Genomic DNA, 19237 nt, shown 5'->3' with positions numbered 1-19237 from the left:
AAATTCGGAGAAGTGGAAGAAGGTCGTTGGAACAGTTGTGCCTCGTGCGAAAGGCTAAAAACGACTGCGTTCTGACTCATCAGCCTTTGTTTCGGATTAGTGGGCTTATATGTTGAGGCTTATGCGCTTTGTTTTAGTTTAGTGGGCTCATGTTGTAACTTAATGGGCCTATGTTGTATAAATTAAAATATCAAAGCCCATAAAGTTACCGTACTCTCCCATCATCGTGTAGTTGAGTTGTCTCGCTCTTGTTTAAATCTCTAGGTTTTATATAGAAGGCGCCTGTGGTTCCATTGGAAGGAGAGAAAGAATGTCGAAGAAGAATAACTTAGCCAAGAGAAAGACTCAACATGAGTACAATCTCCAAAGTACGTTTCTTTTGTTCAATCTCTAGTACAAACAAGCATAAGCCTCAACGAAGGCTGCTTTTTTTTTTCAATTTGCAGAAGAGAAAGAAATACAGGACAAGAAGATAAAGAAGCTTCAGGCCAACAAGAACAAGATGAAAGTAAACACCTTTTTCTCCAATCTGTAGTTTATTTACTCTGAGTCTGAGTCCTGTCTGAAATTTAGAGTTAGCTTATGGTATCTGTTGTTGGTTGGCTTTGTTGTCAAAAAGGTTGATGGTAGCGGTAAGAAGAAGAAAGGTGGATTCTCAGTTGGGAAGAAGAAGTTGAAGACTAAGTTGACTCCTGCTGCTAAAGCTAAAGCTGCTCAAGCTATGGAGCTAGACAATTGAGAATAAATATGTTTTGTTTTCACTTGTATATGTAAACTGTTCTTCATTTTGTCAGAAATCAGTTTAAAGAAAGAAGCTAAAGCTAGGGATTTTGCACTAGATAGCAAAATTGTAGACGTAAATTAGGTAACAGGTAAAGAGAGTGTGCATTTTGCAGTAATACCTAAAGTATCCCTATAGACATAACAAAATCAAATAGAACGACTACTGACACGTATGAAGCAAAAGAATGACGGGACTATTGCACATATCGAAAGTATTAATAATGCAAACAATCTTGAAACTTCTGATAATGCAAAGAATCAGGAATTCACTTATGTAGATATGCACCCTACTGTCATATATCCAGTTACTAATAGTAAAACCCGGATTAGATAAATGTAATCATACTATAATTGCAGCCTATTGACACATATATGCGTATCTCTAGCTCTTGCCTTCTTTAATAAGATACTTCTAACATTCAAGCTCTGTTATTTGAAAGGGAACCGACACCATCTCCCAACATGGTTAATATTTTGATTGATATATCAAGATGAACAGGATACCATGGTCCTATGGCGTCGAGCACTCCTCATATCACTTTCAGCGCGTGGAACAACATGTTGTAAAATATCTTCCTATCAATCACATTTCTAAAAAACAATTTGTAAAATATCTTACTCTTCTCTCTTCAATTATTAGAGCTACATCCGGTTTCAATATCTTATATCATCATTTTAAATGAATATATCCGGTTTCAAAACGTTGATTGCGTTTGGAAATAGTTTCAATACAATATAATTTTTTTTGGCATCAGCCCCGGTAACAGGTAACACATACGTAACAAAGAAGTTGTGGTTAGAGGAGAGAATTGGCAACTCAGGACAAAATTGACATGGTTCCCCAATTATTTAAAAAAAAAATGCACACTTCTGTAATTACCTCCTCCAATTTGTATTTCTAGCTAAATAGGCCTTAAAGCTATCCTCTGATTTTTCCAGCCCTACGTTTTTTCTTTTCTAACATCAACTTTGCTTTACTGTTAAAGTTCAAGCATATTAACTTTATTGCTACTATCAACTATTTATTCTATTTTTATTGAATCGATCATTAAAAAATATTCTTCTTTGACCTAACCAATTTCAAAACAAAATGATATAATAGGATCGCTAACAACTATCAAATGAATCAGAAAAATTATCATTCTCTTTCAAATATTTAAAAATATTTTATTTATTAAAACCATAAAATTAATTTTAAATTCATTAAAGAAAGACATACTAATCTGGCGCGCCGAAATACCACTAGTGGTACATTAAAGTTGGATTCCTGAAGTGAAATTTTCTCAAAGGCTTTGAGAGGTTACATTTTAATTTTATCACATCAAGGGGTCGTTATTGTAATGTTTTGACAATTAACTTGTTATTTTTATTTGTATAATACATACTCAATTAAGTAGTACTGATTAGGGGAAAGTGTATGTGTATATACAAAACTCAGTGTTGAAGAGACTTATTTTGTTCCTCCCAGTACTCATTAGTCCACTTCTCCACTTCTTTCTCAACACTTTTTTTCTTTTCTAAAAACTTCTTGAGTTCATCGTCTTCAAAAGGTGGAGGCGTCTCACAAGAGCCCTTGTTGCTCGGAGACAGAATCAATGAGTCATCCATATATTGTCTCATTCGACCTCCCTTAACCGGACACGCCATTGTCTCTGGACACACTTCCTTAGCTCCTTCAGGGACTTCTACATTCATCTTCATCAACTTCCCATAGCTTTGCAATATATGAAACATATAATCATACACATACTTCATTTGTAGATACTTAAGTACATATCCACTTCCATTTCTCCCTATAGTTTTTGCCTCTAAAATAAGTGAAGATCATATAACACCATAATCAGTTTCAAAAAATGACTTGACTGATTTATGTTATATTGTTACTACTTTTTTGGTATTGTTGTTGGCCCATTGGACGGCAAAGATGATGTCATTGCAATTTTTATGAAGTCTAATAGGCCAATAATGTTCCATGGGAACTAAACTTCGAGTGATGAAGTCAAAAGTAAAAAGTTTTTATGAGAAGTGACATACTGTCACAAGCTAATATATACTTCTCGCTCACTGACCAAGCCCTTCCTTCTATATAAATCTTATACCTTATATTAAATCACTATCTATATTAAATTTTGATTAATCAAATTATAACTCACGAAGTACTTAGTAATTTTAATATGAACACAACAAATCAGTATCTTGTTTAGTTTAAAAAAAAAAAAAATCAGTATCTTGTAAAACAAGAGCCTCGTTGGTCAATGCTTGTTGGCATTTGTCAAATTACGATAGTATTGATCTTCCCAAACCTCAACTTGGCGAGTCAAATTAGCTTTCCTCTCAAGAACCTCTCTTAGCTCCATAGGGCTATAAGGAAGAGGCATCTCACAAGGAGACACTTCACTAGGAGACATCACCATAGACTCCGCCATAAAATCTCTCCACCGTCCCTTCGCCGGACATCCCATACTATCCGTAGTAATCTCCTTTGCTCCCAAAGGAATCTCCGGCTTAAACTTCAAAAGTTTGGCATACTCGTTCATCAAATGGAACATGTAATCATACACATATTCCATGCTCACCTCCTCTCTTATATATCTACTCCCTTCTTCCCCTATCTTACGTGCCTGTCAATTAATTAAACACCAAAATCAATGGGTTAACTTGACACAAAACAAAACTTCCGGGTTCTAATAAAATTACAAACCTGGTCCACATGAGTATTCCCCCAATGTACAGCGTGTTTGAGGGATCTACACTTACCAAGGTCTCTGATTGGCCAATAATGTTGTAATGGTACCATTCCTCGTATAAGAAAATCATAGTACGTTGGTCTCACATTTAATGTCATTGAGTCACATGCCATTATATACTTCTCACTCACTGACCATGCCCATCCTTCTATATAAATCTTGTACCTATTCCAAAAATTAAAATTATATGAGACTTATACACATATATAGTAAATAATGACTAAAAAGTTTAACCTGTGAGTGCATTGGTTCTCTAGGTTTGAGTTCTTGAATCCTTCTTTGAATTCTGTAGCCCAATCCTTCAAAATGATTAAAAATGTATTATTAACAGTAGAATTGAAAATGTTTTATATGGAAAAAAGGAGATTTTGAATAGACCAGACATTGATGTAGAGACGAGTGTTCCAATCTTCTTGGTCTGAGACATTGCATCTAAGAAGGTCTTTCCTCGTGCGGGCCACGTTAGGGTTTCCTCTCCAGTAAGCGTACGGCACGCGGTCTTCCCATTGCGTCATCTTGTTCCCTTCTTCTATCGCCACCAGCGATTTAGCCCAAGGCTTTATATTAAGCTCAGCCCTGGCCCAATGACGGTTAAAGCCCAGTTAGTTAAATAAGCCCAATTAAATTGAGTTGTAATTGTTACCGTCGTTACCAGCCCCAGAAGGACCAATCAGGGAACACGATGTCCAAGCTGGCGTCATTAGAGCAATAACGGAACACTGGAGGTGGGCCCGGGTGTTGTTGACCTCTATAGTCTATTGATCGTACGGTTGGTCTATCATCTGCGTCGAACAAGAGCTCCAGATCTGGTAATCTCCCTGGGTACCACTGTAGTAACTGTACGATGCCCCACAGAGTAAAAGTATCTCGAGTCTCGATCGGTCTTCTATACTTCTTAACGTACACTCTCCCGTCTAGGATTATAACCCTGAAATGGGCCTTGCTCCTTGCTTTCTCAAGTATCTCTCTCGTTACTCCTGTCTCTCTCCACGGCCGTAGATCCTCGTAGATCCAACGGAAGTAAGAGGGACACGTGGGTGGGCGTGAGTGGTTGCTTCTTGGTTTGTTTTTGTTTGTGCCATCTTCGGACACTGGTTGTGTTTGGTTCTGTACGACACCGCATTGCCGAGGGAATCTGTGGAGCGTTATGATTGGTGGTTTAGTGATTGTTGTTGTTACTTGCCTCGGACCTGTGAGTGTTGTCTAAAAGGGACACAAAAGAGTTCTTGATTATACTATACAAATATAACACTCTCATGATCATTATAATATATATTAAGGTGTTTTCGATTCGAAACTCACGTAATCGAAACAACACAAGAAACTCAAGAGACCAGCAGATACGAAGATAGACAAGACGAGGAGCAGAGTAGCTTTTGCTATGCGTTTTCCTTGATGCGATGACGTTTTGATAGAGGCGTGATTACTATGCGTGTTCGTTTGAGTATCCCTGTTGTTCCCCTTAGTGCTTTTCCGTTGAGCCATGACTCTTATTCTACACCTTCCTCTGCTCAGCTTATATGCGCACAGACATTCTACGCAAGAGAAGAAAAATGAGAACCTGGCTGCACAAGCGATACGACACCACCAAAGCTTTGGTTTTGACTTTTGATTTGTGCTTTTCCACGAGGATTTGAATCTTGTTTCAACGTTTTGTTCAACACCAGTTCACATCTTTTGTGTTCACGAAGTTCATACTTTTTAAGGTTTTCGAATGGTTTATGTTTTCTGAATATTAAAGACATAATACTAGTATGAGAAATTGGTTATGTGACACCTATCACATGAAGACGATGACATATGATATCAATTTATTTCCCAAATAATCCTCTCTTGTAATCTTTGAGTTTCTATGAAAATCTTAAATGTGTGTTACTAAATGCAACATTTACGGATTCATTTAGTTAAAACCCTCTTTGAGAAAGTTTATTATAAATGCTTTCTATAATAGCCAAGAAGGAGATAAAACGTTAGCCATTCAATACAGACACTGACATGCCAGTCCATATTCGACCACTCATGATACAGAATAATAATGGTTAGAAAACTCCATGTTGTATGCTCTATACGAATTTTACAGACATATACATCCCTAGGCTGTTCAAATCTGTGTTGGAGTACCCTCAAATAGGTAAAAGACGTTATTAATCTTATTATATACTGTACTAGGGTTTGGCCCGCCCTACGGGCGGGTGATTTTGCATTAAAATTATTTTGTATTAAAATATATTTAAATTTTATAAAACATTTGAAATTTACTTAAATTTAGTATAACATTTATAACTTGTTTTCTAATTAGATCATATATATTTATTTTGTTAACATTTGATCTTTGTTTACAAATTTGAAGTGTTTGGATTTTTATTTGTTATCAACTATATTTTATGAGTTTTGAGCATTTTATTTTCAGTATTTGTTTCAGTTATTTTAGTGAAAATATGTTATCTTGTGTTGTATTTGCATGAGTTTATATTTTTATTTTTCTTCATCTTGCATGAGATTATATGTGTAGTATTTATTAAAAATTTTAATTGTATGTTAGAGTTTTATGCTTGATTGTGGTATATCTTAATATATTTTATGATCTGTGATTATGAGTATGTCTCTAATAATGTTTTTATTCAAAAGTTTTCTTAGTCAAATACTAAAATTCACCCAACTCTATCACATGTTTCTTCTTTATCTTTCGCTACTCCATCGCTTTATGGTGACTATTGACATCTTTTTATTATGCTTTCGTATTTTATTGTTGCTGTCTTTGTCTCCATTGTAAATACCACATTTTTTTTTTCTTTTTTCGTGTAACACCACAGACTGTTGTTATGTTACTTTCAGCATTATAAAAACATCAAATACTAAAATCACATTATTCTGTGCATCCAGCTCCAACTTCAAACATGTATCTTATTTGTAAATATTTCTTGAGTAACATTTTAGTGATTTATTCTGACCTTGTAAATTAAGTTTGAGAAAATAATTATATAGATGAAACCAAAATTCCAAATAAAAAAAAACACTCAAACAACTAAGGCCATATTATTATCTTTTATTTCATTGCATGTAAAAAATGCTTTGGTAGCTTTTTACATGTGTGATTATGTTTCTAATCATTCATTTGTTTTACAGCAATCTCCAGCAACATGAACTTCATCGTTGGGCTCTGTTTAAGAAACTGAACTATTCGTAAACTCTGAAGTTGGGTGGCTGCCAGAGTGTTTATGAAACAGCTGGCTTTCATTATAACTAAAACTTAAGAGTAGTTAAGAAAATATCTTAAATGTGGCGTCCTACCAATGTAAAATCAGTGGTCTTTTGGTCGTCTTGTCTTTATCGGGCCTTTTTTATGAAGCAATCTTCGATGGATTAAGCACGTTGCTGTACCTAGGTTTTGATTACTTCAACAAAGATGAGTTGATGAGCAAGCTTTAAGAGAACCTTTATTTATAAGAAATTGGATCACATCTGTTTCTTTCTGACAAATATAATTTGTGGGACCTCTGCAGCATGGACACTAATCAGCTTCGTCATTTCACCGTCTAATGCGACAAACACGGTAGCATTCTTCGACATTGGTAGCATTCTTGGCGTGTGACTCCAAGAATAGGATCCCACGTTCATCTGCAAAAGACTGTGTTGGTAGAACAAACATTACAGTAAATCATACAAGACTGCAAAAAGACCTTAACTGTGATGAACTTCTGAAGCATATTTTACCTTGGTTGTTTCAGCGGATACAACTTTCTGTGAAGTGAGATCACAATTGTTCCTAACCAGTAGCTTGTTCACATTCTCACTGGTGTAGCGGCCGATTTGGTTTAGCCATTGCTTGGCACTGTTGAAGCTTTCTTGGTCTGTTACATAATAAGTCACCTGACAATAATTGAAAAAAAGTACATTAAGGTTTAGAGTCTCGTTGATGGATGCCAGATAACATGGAGTTAGTCCGCTATGTTATAATGAGCATAATACAATGATTCCACGAGCTCCTCTGTAGTAACGGGTTAAGTAAAGAGGACACAATTCATAAACAAATAGAGCCTGCCATGAGTCTGACGAATATACGTATGAATGCAACAAAAAGTAGGAAACACAAAATAGCATACCACCAACTATCTTAGGATTCACGCTCGTGGCAATTATAACTTTTGGCTCTTTCCCATAGCTGTCAAATTTGGTATGAAATGCAAGAGCCATCGAATCAAACATACTAACACTTTCACCACTGCAAAGAAAAGATGATATAAAGTCAAATGAATGCGAAGAGAATCCATTATAACAAATGTCGATTATAAAATCTAAAGTACCTTTGAAGACGCAGATTGCATTCAACTCACCAAGTATGTCTGATAAAGAACTTATGTGATTACGCTAACACATGATATCACAAAACCATTAAAACTACTCAGACTGAAGATACATATGAAGGAGTTGTTTGCCAGTGGTCGCCAGCTCAAGCAACTGACTATATGGCATGAATCTGAAAAGTTCCAAAGGTATGGGCCTAACAGACTCCGTCTTCTTCTCAAGAGAGGTTCCATCATTGAACCGAATCGAGAAGGAAGCATCAGACAACCGAAAATTGTGGCTGCTGCGTGTGACGTCAAAACCAGTTAACGTGTAGAGAGACCCTTTGAGACGTTCCCTGAACCTAAGTTGACGGTTCGCACTAATAGATCCTTGGGTCAGAGTCGACTGTCGTAAAGGAGAAATAGAAATGTTTAGACAACGATAATGAACAATCGCCATCTGCCCAAAAGTCTAATCCAATGTAAAACAAATCCATGGGAAAGGTTGCTTACATTCTCATCGACAAAGAGCATGTCAAGACTCATTAGCTCACTGCCTTTCCTCACATTTCTAGCCTCCAGCAACCTAACCTCTGCAGTGTTGGAGCACCGGCCAGCTCTCAAATCGGCAAGAAGGGTTTGGGGATTCCCCATTGTAATTACCGGAAAGTTGAACAGAGTATTCTAAAGATTCTCAGAGAAGCTGTAATCTTCATCTCTGGATGAGGGGGTATTTATACCCGAAGCTCCAGTATGTTCCTCTGGGAACGCAAGGAGATCCAAATGAAAAGTTGTAACGCTCTTCAGATTTTTTCATTGTTTCTCATCTGAAAAAAGAACGTAGGCCGAAGAACTCACACCCTAGGCGACAGAGAAACCTATGGCGACCAGGCCAGAAAAGTAAGTCAAACTCACACCCTAGGCCCAGATACTTATGAAACAATAGACCAAAGAACAAAAAAGCTTCAGAAATACATGGCCCAATACGGGACTGAGGGTGCCACGTGTTTTAATTCCCCCCAAGAAGAGAAAAAAGGCAACTTTATTAGTATAGACATTCTACGCAAGAGAAGAAAAATGAGAACCTGGCTGCACAAGCGATACGACACCACCAAAGCTTTGGTTTTGACTTTTGATTTGTGCTTTTCCACGAGGATTTGAATCTTGTTTCAACGTTTTGTTCAACACCAGTTCACATCTTTTGTGTTCACGAAGTTCATACTTTTTAAGGTTTTCGAATGGTTTATGTTTTCTGAATATTAAAGACATAATACTAGTATGAGAAATTGGTTATGTGACACCTATCACATGAAGACGATGACATATGATATCAATTTATTTCCCAAATAATCCTCTCTTGTAATCTTTGAGTTTCTATGAAAATCTTAAATGTGTGTTACTAAATGCAACATTTACGGATTCATTTAGTTAAAACCCTCTTTGAGAAAGTTTATTATAAATGCTTTCTATAATAGCCAAGAAGGAGATAAAACGTTAGCCATTCAATACAGACACTGACATGCCAGTCCATATTCGACCACTCATGATACAGAATAATAATGGTTAGAAAACTCCATGTTGTATGCTCTATACGAATTTTACAGACATATACATCCCTAGGCTGTTCAAATCTGTGTTGGAGTACCCTCAAATAGGTAAAAGACGTTATTAATCTTATTATATACTGTACTAGGGTTTGGCCCGCCCTACGGGCGGGTGATTTTGCATTAAAATTATTTTGTATTAAAATATATTTAAATTTTATAAAACATTTGAAATTTACTTAAATTTAGTATAACATTTATAACTTGTTTTCTAATTAGATCATATATATTTATTTTGTTAACATTTGATCTTTGTTTACAAATTTGAAGTGTTTGGATTTTTATTTGTTATCAACTATATTTTATGAGTTTTGAGCATTTTATTTTCAGTATTTGTTTCAGTTATTTTAGTGAAAATATGTTATCTTGTGTTGTATTTGCATGAGTTTATATTTTTATTTTTCTTCATCTTGCATGAGATTATATGTGTAGTATTTATTAAAAATTTTAATTGTATGTTAGAGTTTTATGCTTGATTGTGGTATATCTTAATATATTTTATGATCTGTGATTATGAGTATGTCTCTAATAATGTTTTTATTCAAAAGTTTTCTTAGTCAAATACTAAAATTCACCCAACTCTATCACATGTTTCTTCTTTATCTTTCGCTACTCCATCGCTTTATGGTGACTATTGACATCTTTTTATTATGCTTTCGTATTTTATTGTTGCTGTCTTTGTCTCCATTGTAAATACCACATTTTTTTTTTCTTTTTTCGTGTAACACCACAGACTGTTGTTATGTTACTTTCAGCATTATAAAAACATCAAATACTAAAATCACATTATTCTGTGCATCCAGCTCCAACTTCAAACATGTATCTTATTTGTAAATATTTCTTGAGTAACATTTTAGTGATTTATTCTGACCTTGTAAATTAAGTTTGAGAAAATAATTATATAGATGAAACCAAAATTCCAAATAAAAAAAAACACTCAAACAACTAAGGCCATATTATTATCTTTTATTTCATTGCATGTAAAAAATGCTTTGGTAGCTTTTTACATGTGTGATTATGTTTCTAATCATTCATTTGTTTTACAGCAATCTCCAGCAACATGAACTTCATCGTTGGGCTCTGTTTAAGAAACTGAACTATTCGTAAACTCTGAAGTTGGGTGGCTGCCAGAGTGTTTATGAAACAGCTGGCTTTCATTATAACTAAAACTTAAGAGTAGTTAAGAAAATATCTTAAATGTGGCGTCCTACCAATGTAAAATCAGTGGTCTTTTGGTCGTCTTGTCTTTATCGGGCCTTTTTTATGAAGCAATCTTCGATGGATTAAGCACGTTGCTGTACCTAGGTTTTGATTACTTCAACAAAGATGAGTTGATGAGCAAGCTTTAAGAGAACCTTTATTTATAAGAAATTGGATCACATCTGTTTCTTTCTGACAAATATAATTTGTGGGACCTCTGCAGCATGGACACTAATCAGCTTCGTCATTTCACCGTCTAATGCGACAAACACGGTAGCATTCTTCGACATTGGTAGCATTCTTGGCGTGTGACTCCAAGAATAGGATCCCACGTTCATCTGCAAAAGACTGTGTTGGTAGAACAAACATTACAGTAAATCATACAAGACTGCAAAAAGACCTTAACTGTGATGAACTTCTGAAGCATATTTTACCTTGGTTGTTTCAGCGGATACAACTTTCTGTGAAGTGAGATCACAATTGTTCCTAACCAGTAGCTTGTTCACATTCTCACTGGTGTAGCGGCCGATTTGGTTTAGCCATTGCTTGGCACTGTTGAAGCTTTCTTGGTCTGTTACATAATAAGTCACCTGACAATAATTGAAAAAAAGTACATTAAGGTTTAGAGTCTCGTTGATGGATGCCAGATAACATGGAGTTAGTCCGCTATGTTATAATGAGCATAATACAATGATTCCACGAGCTCCTCTGTAGTAACGGGTTAAGTAAAGAGGACACAATTCATAAACAAATAGAGCCTGCCATGAGTCTGACGAATATACGTATGAATGCAACAAAAAGTAGGAAACACAAAATAGCATACCACCAACTATCTTAGGATTCACGCTCGTGGCAATTATAACTTTTGGCTCTTTCCCATAGCTGTCAAATTTGGTATGAAATGCAAGAGCCATCGAATCAAACATACTAACACTTTCACCACTGCAAAGAAAAGATGATATAAAGTCAAATGAATGCGAAGAGAATCCATTATAACAAATGTCGATTATAAAATCTAAAGTACCTTTGAAGACGCAGATTGCATTCAACTCACCAAGTATGTCTGATAAAGAACTTATGTGATTACGCTAACACATGATATCACAAAACCATTAAAACTACTCAGACTGAAGATACATATGAAGGAGTTGTTTGCCAGTGGTCGCCAGCTCAAGCAACTGACTATATGGCATGAATCTGAAAAGTTCCAAAGGTATGGGCCTAACAGACTCCGTCTTCTTCTCAAGAGAGGTTCCATCATTGAACCGAATCGAGAAGGAAGCATCAGACAACCGAAAATTGTGGCTGCTGCGTGTGACGTCAAAACCAGTTAACGTGTAGAGAGACCCTTTGAGACGTTCCCTGAACCTAAGTTGACGGTTCGCACTAATAGATCCTTGGGTCAGAGTCGACTGTCGTAAAGGAGAAATAGAAATGTTTAGACAACGATAATGAACAATCGCCATCTGCCCAAAAGTCTAATCCAATGTAAAACAAATCCATGGGAAAGGTTGCTTACATTCTCATCGACAAAGAGCATGTCAAGACTCATTAGCTCACTGCCTTTCCTCACATTTCTAGCCTCCAGCAACCTAACCTCTGCAGTGTTGGAGCACCGGCCAGCTCTCAAATCGGCAAGAAGGGTTTGGGGATTCCCCATTGTAATTACCGGAAAGTTGAACAGAGTATTCTAAAGATTCTCAGAGAAGCTGTAATCTTCATCTCTGGATGAGGGGGTATTTATACCCGAAGCTCCAGTATGTTCCTCTGGGAACGCAAGGAGATCCAAATGAAAAGTTGTAACGCTCTTCAGATTTTTTCATTGTTTCTCATCTGAAAAAAGAACGTAGGCCGAAGAACTCACACCCTAGGCGACAGAGAAACCTATGGCGACCAGGCCAGAAAAGTAAGTCAAACTCACACCCTAGGCCCAGATACTTATGAAACAATAGACCAAAGAACAAAAAGGCTTCAGAAATACATGGCCCAATACGGGACTGAGGGTGCCACGTGTTTTAATTCCCCCCAAGAAGAGAAAAAAGGCAACTTTATTAGTATAGATTTACTTATTGCTAAAAGCCTAAAACAGACTTGCAACCTTCTCTTACTCTTTATGTAATTGGGCAGTTAAAATTCACAAAAGCCCAATAAGGATAAAACGAGACGTCTGCATCTCATCTCAACCAGAAAGTCTAAACTAAAACGAGGAAAGTCATAAATAAGGGCCCATACATCACATGTCTAAACCGGTTTAACTATTCCTCTGTAATCGTCTCTAGCGTGTCCACCACTTGGTGAAGCTCCATGTCTACCTTCTGGTCCACCAGCCTATTTTCATTGAACCAATAAATATTGATTTCAATACATTCTATCCAGATAATTGAATATACATAAATCAATTCAGGTTCAGATTGTATTTCCAACTTTTCGGAAAAAAATCACTAGTAACTAAGATAAATATCGGTTTAAGTAGAAATGTATGTATAATCATGATTTTGGTTTGACCTTTTAATTTGGTTTAAGTTTAACTCTATGAGCAAAAACAGTGACATGATTCTACTGAGTTACGTGGCAAATCATTGAACTACTTTACCTGTCGGCAGTGATCAGAGTTTAATCACATGGATCGCGCATCCAATGGGTAAGAGAGCGTTACAGCCGTAAGATCACATGGTACCAAGATCAACGGCTAAGTAAAACAACTGTCTCCCACATATTAAACGCGGGGAGTACGCTCCACCACATAAAAGCCTCTTCTTCCTTGTTGGCTAAAGTCTTTCAGAATTTTATTTGTTTTGTTTTGTTTTATTTTCTGTTTTGTTTTGTGAAGGAGAAGAAAGAAACCATTTGTTGGTAGCTCTTGTTCTTCTTCGGCTGAGAGAGGCAATGGCGGAGGAGCAAAAAACGACTAAAGTCGACGTAGAATCTCCAGCGGTTGTAGCTCCGGTGAAGGAACCTACTCCTGTTCCGGTGGAAGCTTCTAAAGACGTGGCAGAGGAGAAGATTCATACTCCACCACCTCCTGACGAGTCCAAAGCTCTTGCCGTTGTCGAAAGTAAGCTTCTATGTTTTCACACGTGCTTTGTGTGTTATGAATCTTATGATAATTGTCTACTTATGAAGATTGATTCATGTTTTTGATAATTAAGGAGTAGATTTACTCCATGATATCACAAACTAAATAATACATGTTGTTTTTCTGACACGAAGAATTTACTGGCTTAGGTCCAGAACCTCATGCTAATTCCAAAAAAAAAAACTAGGTACAAAATTACATCTCACTAATTCATATTGCTATTACAACTTCATAGCATTATTTACATTTTTTGAAAGAAGATAAATCATATTTAATTAGAATATGATTGTTGTTCAAAAAAAAAAAGAATATGATTAGCTTTTTTTTTATTATACATTTTTCCTCTTAAGGTGTTATCAAAACAAAAGTATATGGGAATCATGGCAATTAGTTGTGGACAGCTAGCAATTAACAAATTGGTTTACTTTTCTTCATTTTTCATGCATGATTAGTTACTTTAAAGATGCCTAACTCTTGGAATATAATAATTAAGTATCAACTTTTTTAACAATTTAAAATCCAATCATAATAGTTCTCTCTTAAATTATCTACTATCTTGACAAGAGTTCAGTGGCCCCAATGGTCAAATCTTTAATTCCATTTTAACTAAAGATAAATTTTTGAGCTCTAATGTGGTGAACCTACTATCTTAGCTTACTTATGTGAACCTCTCCATAAACTTCCAAAGCAAACATTAGATTATAATAACATGATGATTACGTTAACAATGTGTTATACTTATAATAAGTGAGCTTCTTGCAGAACCCATTGAGGATCCCACACCAAAGAAAGGTTCGGCCGATAGAGGTGAGCTATATAAACATTTTTGTTCCCTTTATGTTTGACTTCTTTCTGGTTACTTAACAGTAAAATGTGATGTGTGTTTTGGACAGATGTGATACTTGCAGACTTGGAAAAGGAGAAGAAGTCATCATTCATCAAAGCATGGGAAGAGAGTGAGAAGTCAAAGGCTGAGAACAAGTAAAACTTTCCTCAAAATTCTCCCAAAGATTTTACTATTTTGCTAGATAATAATCAACAGCTAATAATGAAAAATGGACAGGGCCCAAAAGAAGATATCTGATGTGCTTGCTTGGGAGAACAGCAAGAAAGCAGCCACTGAAGCTCAACTAAGGAAGATTGAAGAGAAACTAGAGAAGAAGAAAGCAGTGTACGGTGAGAAAATGAAGAACAAAGTGGCAGCGATTCACAAGCAAGCAGAAGAGAAGAGAGCAATGGTTGAAGCTAAAAAGGGAGAAGAGCTTCTCAAAGCTGAAGAAACGGCTGCTAAGTACAGAGCCACTGGTGTAGTACCCAAGGCGACTTGTGGATGTTTCTAAGTCTTTTTATTAAATCTGTTTCTCAGGTCATTTGTTTGTGATAATTCCTCTCTACATTTTTTTGTGTGGTTCGGTTACTTTTTATAGTTGGTTTTTGTTTGTTTGCTGTCTTGTTTATATATTGGTGATTGTGTGTAAAAAACAAAACGTGTGAAAGAAATATGGAGTATTTTCTGTAATCGTAAGAAGCAACATCACACAATCACCCTTTTTGGTAAGATTTAATATTCTTCTAGGAGTTACAATCAGCAAATGGACATGTTGATATAAACGCATGATAAATTTTCAAGTATTTAGAAAGCTCCTTGCTGTCTGAAGAGCTAGCTCTCGGATTGGGACTAGAAGTACGGCTGCATAAGAAACTAAATCAACAAGGTGAACAAAGTAACGAAAATATAGCAAGAAACTAGCCCTTTATGAAATGCAAACTAATACAGCAAGGAAGTTTTCACTAATCAACTAACTCATAGAAGAAAGAAATGTTAATCCTGGAAATGCCTTAAATTTCAGTACACGAGTAAAAAACACCAACATTCTGAGTACGGTATGTATTCTAAAATTAGGAAAAATTATCTTTTCTAGGATAAAGAAAAAAAATCAGATTTTAAGGTTATTATAAATACTGTCTAAAAAATTTTAAATTTAATAATTCACATAATAGATTTTTTTTTTACTGAGACTTCTTCACTCATATGTCCTATCCATCTACATGATTTATTTTAAAATAACTTCCTTAAGTTTTTAATAATTCTGAAACAACATCCTGACTTTTACTATTGTTATTATTCACCACGAATTTCAAAAATAGAGCTCTGGCCTGAAAACGTCAAGAAAGTGCAACCCTTCGTTTGCTTTCGGAAACTAAAAAAAGAAAGAAAGATGATCGTAAAAATAAACAATGGTTTCTCCTCTTTCCTATCTCTACCATTGGAACCAAAAGTTCTTTAACCAAGAAACTTTGATAAATAAGACATAACAACTCGTAGATGACAAGAAAGAAACAACTGATCCTTTGTTTTTGTATTCTCGTTGAGCCGTGTCTGGAGACTAAAAGAAGAAGAAGATATTGAAAAATGGCGTTTACAGGAACGTTGGATAAATGCAAGGCATGTGACAAAACCGTCTACGTGATGGATTTGTTGACTTTAGAGGGGAACACTTATCACAAATCATGCTTCAGATGCAGCCATTGCAATGGCACTCTCGTGATAAGTAACTACTCATCCATGGATGGAGTTCTTTACTGCAAGACTCACTTCGAACAGCTTTTCAAAGAATCTGGAAACTTCAGCAAGAATTTTCAGACAGGAAAGACAGAGAAGTCTAATGATCATATGGTAACGAACATACTATAATTAGTAACTTTCCTCTTTTGTCTGACTATGTTTATTACATCTCTTATCTGTTTTTTTTTTCTGCAAGACTCGAGCTCCGAGCAAGTTATCTTCGTTCTTCAGTGGAACACAAGACAAATGTGCGACTTGTCACAAAACCGTTTATCCACTTGAGAAAGTAAACATGGAAGGAGAGTGTTACCACAAGACTTGCTTCAAGTGTGCACACAGTGGCTGTCCTTTGACTCACTCTTCTTACGCCTCTCTCAACGGTGTACTCTACTGTAAAGTCCATTTCAACCAGCTCTTTCTCGAGAAAGGAAGTTACAATAATGTTCATCAAGCTGCAGCTAAGCACCGTCGATCCGCTTCTTCTGGTGCCTCTTCTCCGCCTTCTGAAGAACAGAAACCTGAAGATAATGCCTCGATTCCCGAGGGAGAAGGAGGAGGAGAAGAAGAAGCAGCTCCTGAAGCTGCAGGTGGAGAAGAGACTGAGCCTGTGGCTGAGTCTTGAATGTGGTGGAGGTACTATCTTTATCAGTTCTCAAGTTTGAAGTTTTATATGCTTTTATGTATGTATACAATATTTATTTTTTTGTAAATTCTTTTGTAAAGTTAAAAGCTTATTTGGAGAGAATCTGTTGTAAGCAAACCCTTAACATCCAATTTTTTTTTATAAAAGTGAAAATGATAATTTTCTTTGATATTTACCTATGAGAACCAGTTCTTGTTCTGAAACAAAGATTGTAACCAAATATTTTATTTTTATGAATCAAAATTCAAAACTTATAGTATCAATATGCCAAACATACTTCTCTCCATTTGTAATGTAAATAAACAAAGTTGCATAAAAATCCCCAAGAATAATAAAACTCTGACACAGTGTTCTTGAGATGGATAGGTGTTTCAAGACATGAATAGAGCCTTGCATTTCGCCATTGTGTCATCTGGACTCGTAACTGCAGCGCAAAATAAACAATCCGACTTGTCATGACATCGTCACCAACACAAACACACAGAGATTAACAAACAGAGAGAGAGACTAGCTGATGATTTATACAAGTAACTGACCTGAATGGCCTATAGTTTTTGGTGATTCATAGATTTCATAATCGTTTCCACCCTACATAAGTCAAAGCCGTGCTTTTACACATGAATTTCAACGGAAAATCATGCAAGAATTACTCGAGAATATTTGTATAATAGTTACCTCATAGGTTTTGTCACCGAAGAAATGGATTTCATTGAAGTCTTCAAGGTATTGCAAGCAGTAAGTCTTATCCCAACCTTTAGGGAAGACCTGAGTCATAACAATGAAACTACACTTAACAAAAAGTAGATAATAAGAAATTGTTATAATCCACGTATTTGATTACTACTCACATCGAAGCTAATCTGTCCTCCAATGGAGAAAGTAAGGTTAAGATGCGCAAACCGCTCACGAAGTTCAGCCACCATCTTTGGTCGAATGTTTTGTACCTTTTAAAGACAAGAAAATGTTGAATGATATCACTAAACAGTGCTCATGATTAAACAGAAGTAGGTAGTTTCTTTTTACCTTATCATATCTCTCGAATTCGTCTCTTTCTTCTTGGCTGCAGTTGCGACCAATAGGTGACACATTGAGCATTCCATTTCGGAACTCTATAAATGTTCCCCTGTGTATACAAATTTCAAGAAGAGACAATCTTTAATACCCTCTATAATGAATGATTAAAACATTACTAGAGACTAGATGTTGTTGATCTTCTTCATACTGTACCTTTTGATTGGAATATCCAAGTCTGCAATGTAGTGCAGCGTGAATTTTATCAACTCCTGCATTCATCAATTTCACGCTATCACGAACTAGTCAAAACATGTATGTACTTGCATAAGCTTCACCACCAATTAAACCATTAAAGCAACTAGTGCTATCTACTACACATGAGGGACAATGGTATGTGCTCTACCTTGAGTTTATCTTCTCCAAGGTGCAGCTTCAGGCTCTGATAAAAAAAAAAAAAAGATCACAAACTATTAAGGAACAAAAGAAACAATCAAGCAGCAATGTGGACAAGTAAAAGCCATTGTTTCATATGCACCTGGATTCCAATGGGTTTCCCATCTTTGTGAGCAACAAGACCATTCTCAGAGAAACAATAATCATAGTCCGTAGTAACTGCAAAAAAAAATTACAAAATAGATTGGAGACTCACAAGGCAAGAAGGTAGAGCACAGATCTTAGATTCCCTATTAATAAAAACAGATAAAGAGAGAGACTTGGAGAAATCAAAAACACGCTAATAATGATCAGCAGCTATCCCAATATACAGAGACATAACAAAAGAGAGAGACCATTGTCATCAATGTAGGAAAAAGATCATTTCTTTTAGATACAAAATCGAATTTCTAAGAATTTTAATTCTCGATCTGATCAAAAACATCTCTGTTACCTGTTTTGCCAAGCTGCTCAGATATCTTGGTTAGATCAGATCCACCGACGACTCCAACAGTGACAACCTGAAACTCTCACAGACATTTCATCGAACACTAACCAGGCATAAAACACAGCTCAGAGTCAGAGAAGCAATCAATGAGACATATACCTTGCGCAATTCTTTGATGAAATGGAGCAGTTCTGGAGTAGCTTCCTTCCTTGGAGCTGTGAGAGTACCGTCGACGTCGAACAAAGCGATCACTCCTGGCTTCTTGGCCGCCATTGAATGTGGTGGAAGAAGTTTTCAAATTGGAAGATGATAATGGCGGAAGAAGATGATGTGATTATATAAAATTTGGACCGATCTGATCTCTAACGAAAGAGTGTCGCTTAATACATGGTCCTCTCACTTTTTGTCCTAGAGATGTGTGATTGGTCCATAAAACTA

The 19237-nt window shown here is 36.1% G+C and overlaps 7 protein-coding genes across 11 annotated transcripts; 3 read left to right on the top strand and 4 right to left on the bottom strand.

Moving 5' to 3' along the window:
- The first annotated feature begins 103 nt into the window (after positions 1–103).
- LOC106454606 lies at positions 104–1964 on the top strand. The gene is made up of 3 exons (XM_013896720.3): positions 104–368; positions 447–508; positions 620–1964. Exons 1-3 carry the CDS (start codon positions 311–313, stop codon positions 737–739), a joined length of 240 nt encoding a protein of 79 aa, XP_013752174.1. The 5' UTR covers positions 104–310; the 3' UTR covers positions 740–1964.
- A 182-nt stretch (positions 1965–2146) lies between these two features.
- On the bottom strand, positions 2147–5535 carry LOC106454629 (O-glucosyltransferase rumi homolog). The gene is made up of 6 exons (XM_048780458.1): positions 4833–5535; positions 4183–4733; positions 3914–4106; positions 3765–3829; positions 3485–3695; positions 2147–3404 (listed from the first exon to the last, which is right to left on the bottom strand). Exons 1-6 carry the CDS (start codon positions 5013–5015, stop codon positions 3036–3038), a joined length of 1572 nt encoding a protein of 523 aa, XP_048636415.1. The 5' UTR covers positions 5016–5535; the 3' UTR covers positions 2147–3035.
- Positions 5536–6527: 992 nt separating this feature from the next.
- LOC106454608 lies at positions 6528–8574 on the bottom strand. Of its 3 annotated transcripts, none has more exons than XR_007339662.1 (5): positions 8330–8574; positions 7835–8222; positions 7634–7752; positions 7245–7400; positions 6528–7148 (listed from the first exon to the last, which is right to left on the bottom strand). XR_007339662.1 is itself a non-coding variant. In XM_048780457.1 (3 exons), exons 1-2 carry the CDS (start codon positions 8468–8470, stop codon positions 7929–7931), a joined length of 435 nt encoding a protein of 144 aa, XP_048636414.1. In that variant the 5' UTR covers positions 8471–8574; the 3' UTR covers positions 7588–7752; positions 7835–7928. The 3 variants fall into 3 exon arrangements, 1 of the variants encoding a protein (XP_048636414.1); XR_001289979.3 differs by having other exon boundaries at positions 6557–7158; XM_048780457.1 differs by lacking the exons at positions 6528–7148; positions 7245–7400 and having other exon boundaries at positions 7588–7752.
- Positions 8575–10337: 1763 nt separating this feature from the next.
- On the bottom strand, positions 10338–12404 carry LOC106454630. Of its 3 annotated transcripts, none has more exons than XR_007339661.1 (5): positions 12140–12404; positions 11645–12032; positions 11444–11562; positions 11055–11210; positions 10338–10958 (listed from the first exon to the last, which is right to left on the bottom strand). XR_007339661.1 is itself a non-coding variant. In XM_048780456.1 (3 exons), exons 1-2 carry the CDS (start codon positions 12278–12280, stop codon positions 11739–11741), a joined length of 435 nt encoding a protein of 144 aa, XP_048636413.1. In that variant the 5' UTR covers positions 12281–12404; the 3' UTR covers positions 11398–11562; positions 11645–11738. The 3 variants fall into 3 exon arrangements, 1 of the variants encoding a protein (XP_048636413.1); XR_001289984.3 differs by having other exon boundaries at positions 10367–10968; positions 12140–12402; XM_048780456.1 differs by lacking the exons at positions 10338–10958; positions 11055–11210 and having other exon boundaries at positions 11398–11562.
- An 839-nt stretch (positions 12405–13243) lies between these two features.
- LOC106450877 (remorin) lies at positions 13244–15215 on the top strand. Its single transcript, XM_013892665.3, has 4 exons — positions 13244–13675; positions 14459–14503; positions 14590–14677; positions 14760–15215. The coding sequence occupies exons 1-4, from the start codon at positions 13507–13509 to the stop codon at positions 15034–15036; spliced, it is 579 nt and encodes a 192-aa protein (XP_013748119.1). The 5' UTR covers positions 13244–13506; the 3' UTR covers positions 15037–15215.
- A 527-nt stretch (positions 15216–15742) lies between these two features.
- On the top strand, positions 15743–16974 carry LOC106450878 (LIM domain-containing protein PLIM2a). Its single transcript, XM_022719102.2, has 2 exons — positions 15743–16373; positions 16459–16974. Exons 1-2 carry the CDS (start codon positions 16110–16112, stop codon positions 16882–16884), a joined length of 690 nt encoding a protein of 229 aa, XP_022574823.1. The 5' UTR covers positions 15743–16109; the 3' UTR covers positions 16885–16974.
- Positions 16975–17112: 138 nt separating this feature from the next.
- On the bottom strand, positions 17113–19235 carry LOC106450880 (phosphomannomutase). The gene is made up of 10 exons (XM_013892668.3): positions 18959–19235; positions 18806–18872; positions 18455–18531; positions 18323–18358; positions 18133–18188; positions 17929–18028; positions 17754–17849; positions 17581–17670; positions 17442–17493; positions 17113–17329 (listed from the first exon to the last, which is right to left on the bottom strand). The coding sequence occupies exons 1-10, from the start codon at positions 19070–19072 to the stop codon at positions 17277–17279; spliced, it is 741 nt and encodes a 246-aa protein (XP_013748122.1). The 5' UTR covers positions 19073–19235; the 3' UTR covers positions 17113–17276.
- Between the last annotated feature and the right edge of the window lie 2 nt (positions 19236–19237).

The sequence above is a fragment of the Brassica napus genome, chromosome A5 (genome assembly GCF_020379485.1).
Source record: "Brassica napus cultivar Da-Ae chromosome A5, Da-Ae, whole genome shotgun sequence".
Taxonomy (NCBI): domain Eukaryota; kingdom Viridiplantae; phylum Streptophyta; class Magnoliopsida; order Brassicales; family Brassicaceae; genus Brassica; species Brassica napus.
Note: the sequence above shows the minus strand (reverse complement) of the source record. Positions and strands in the feature narration are given on the sequence as shown.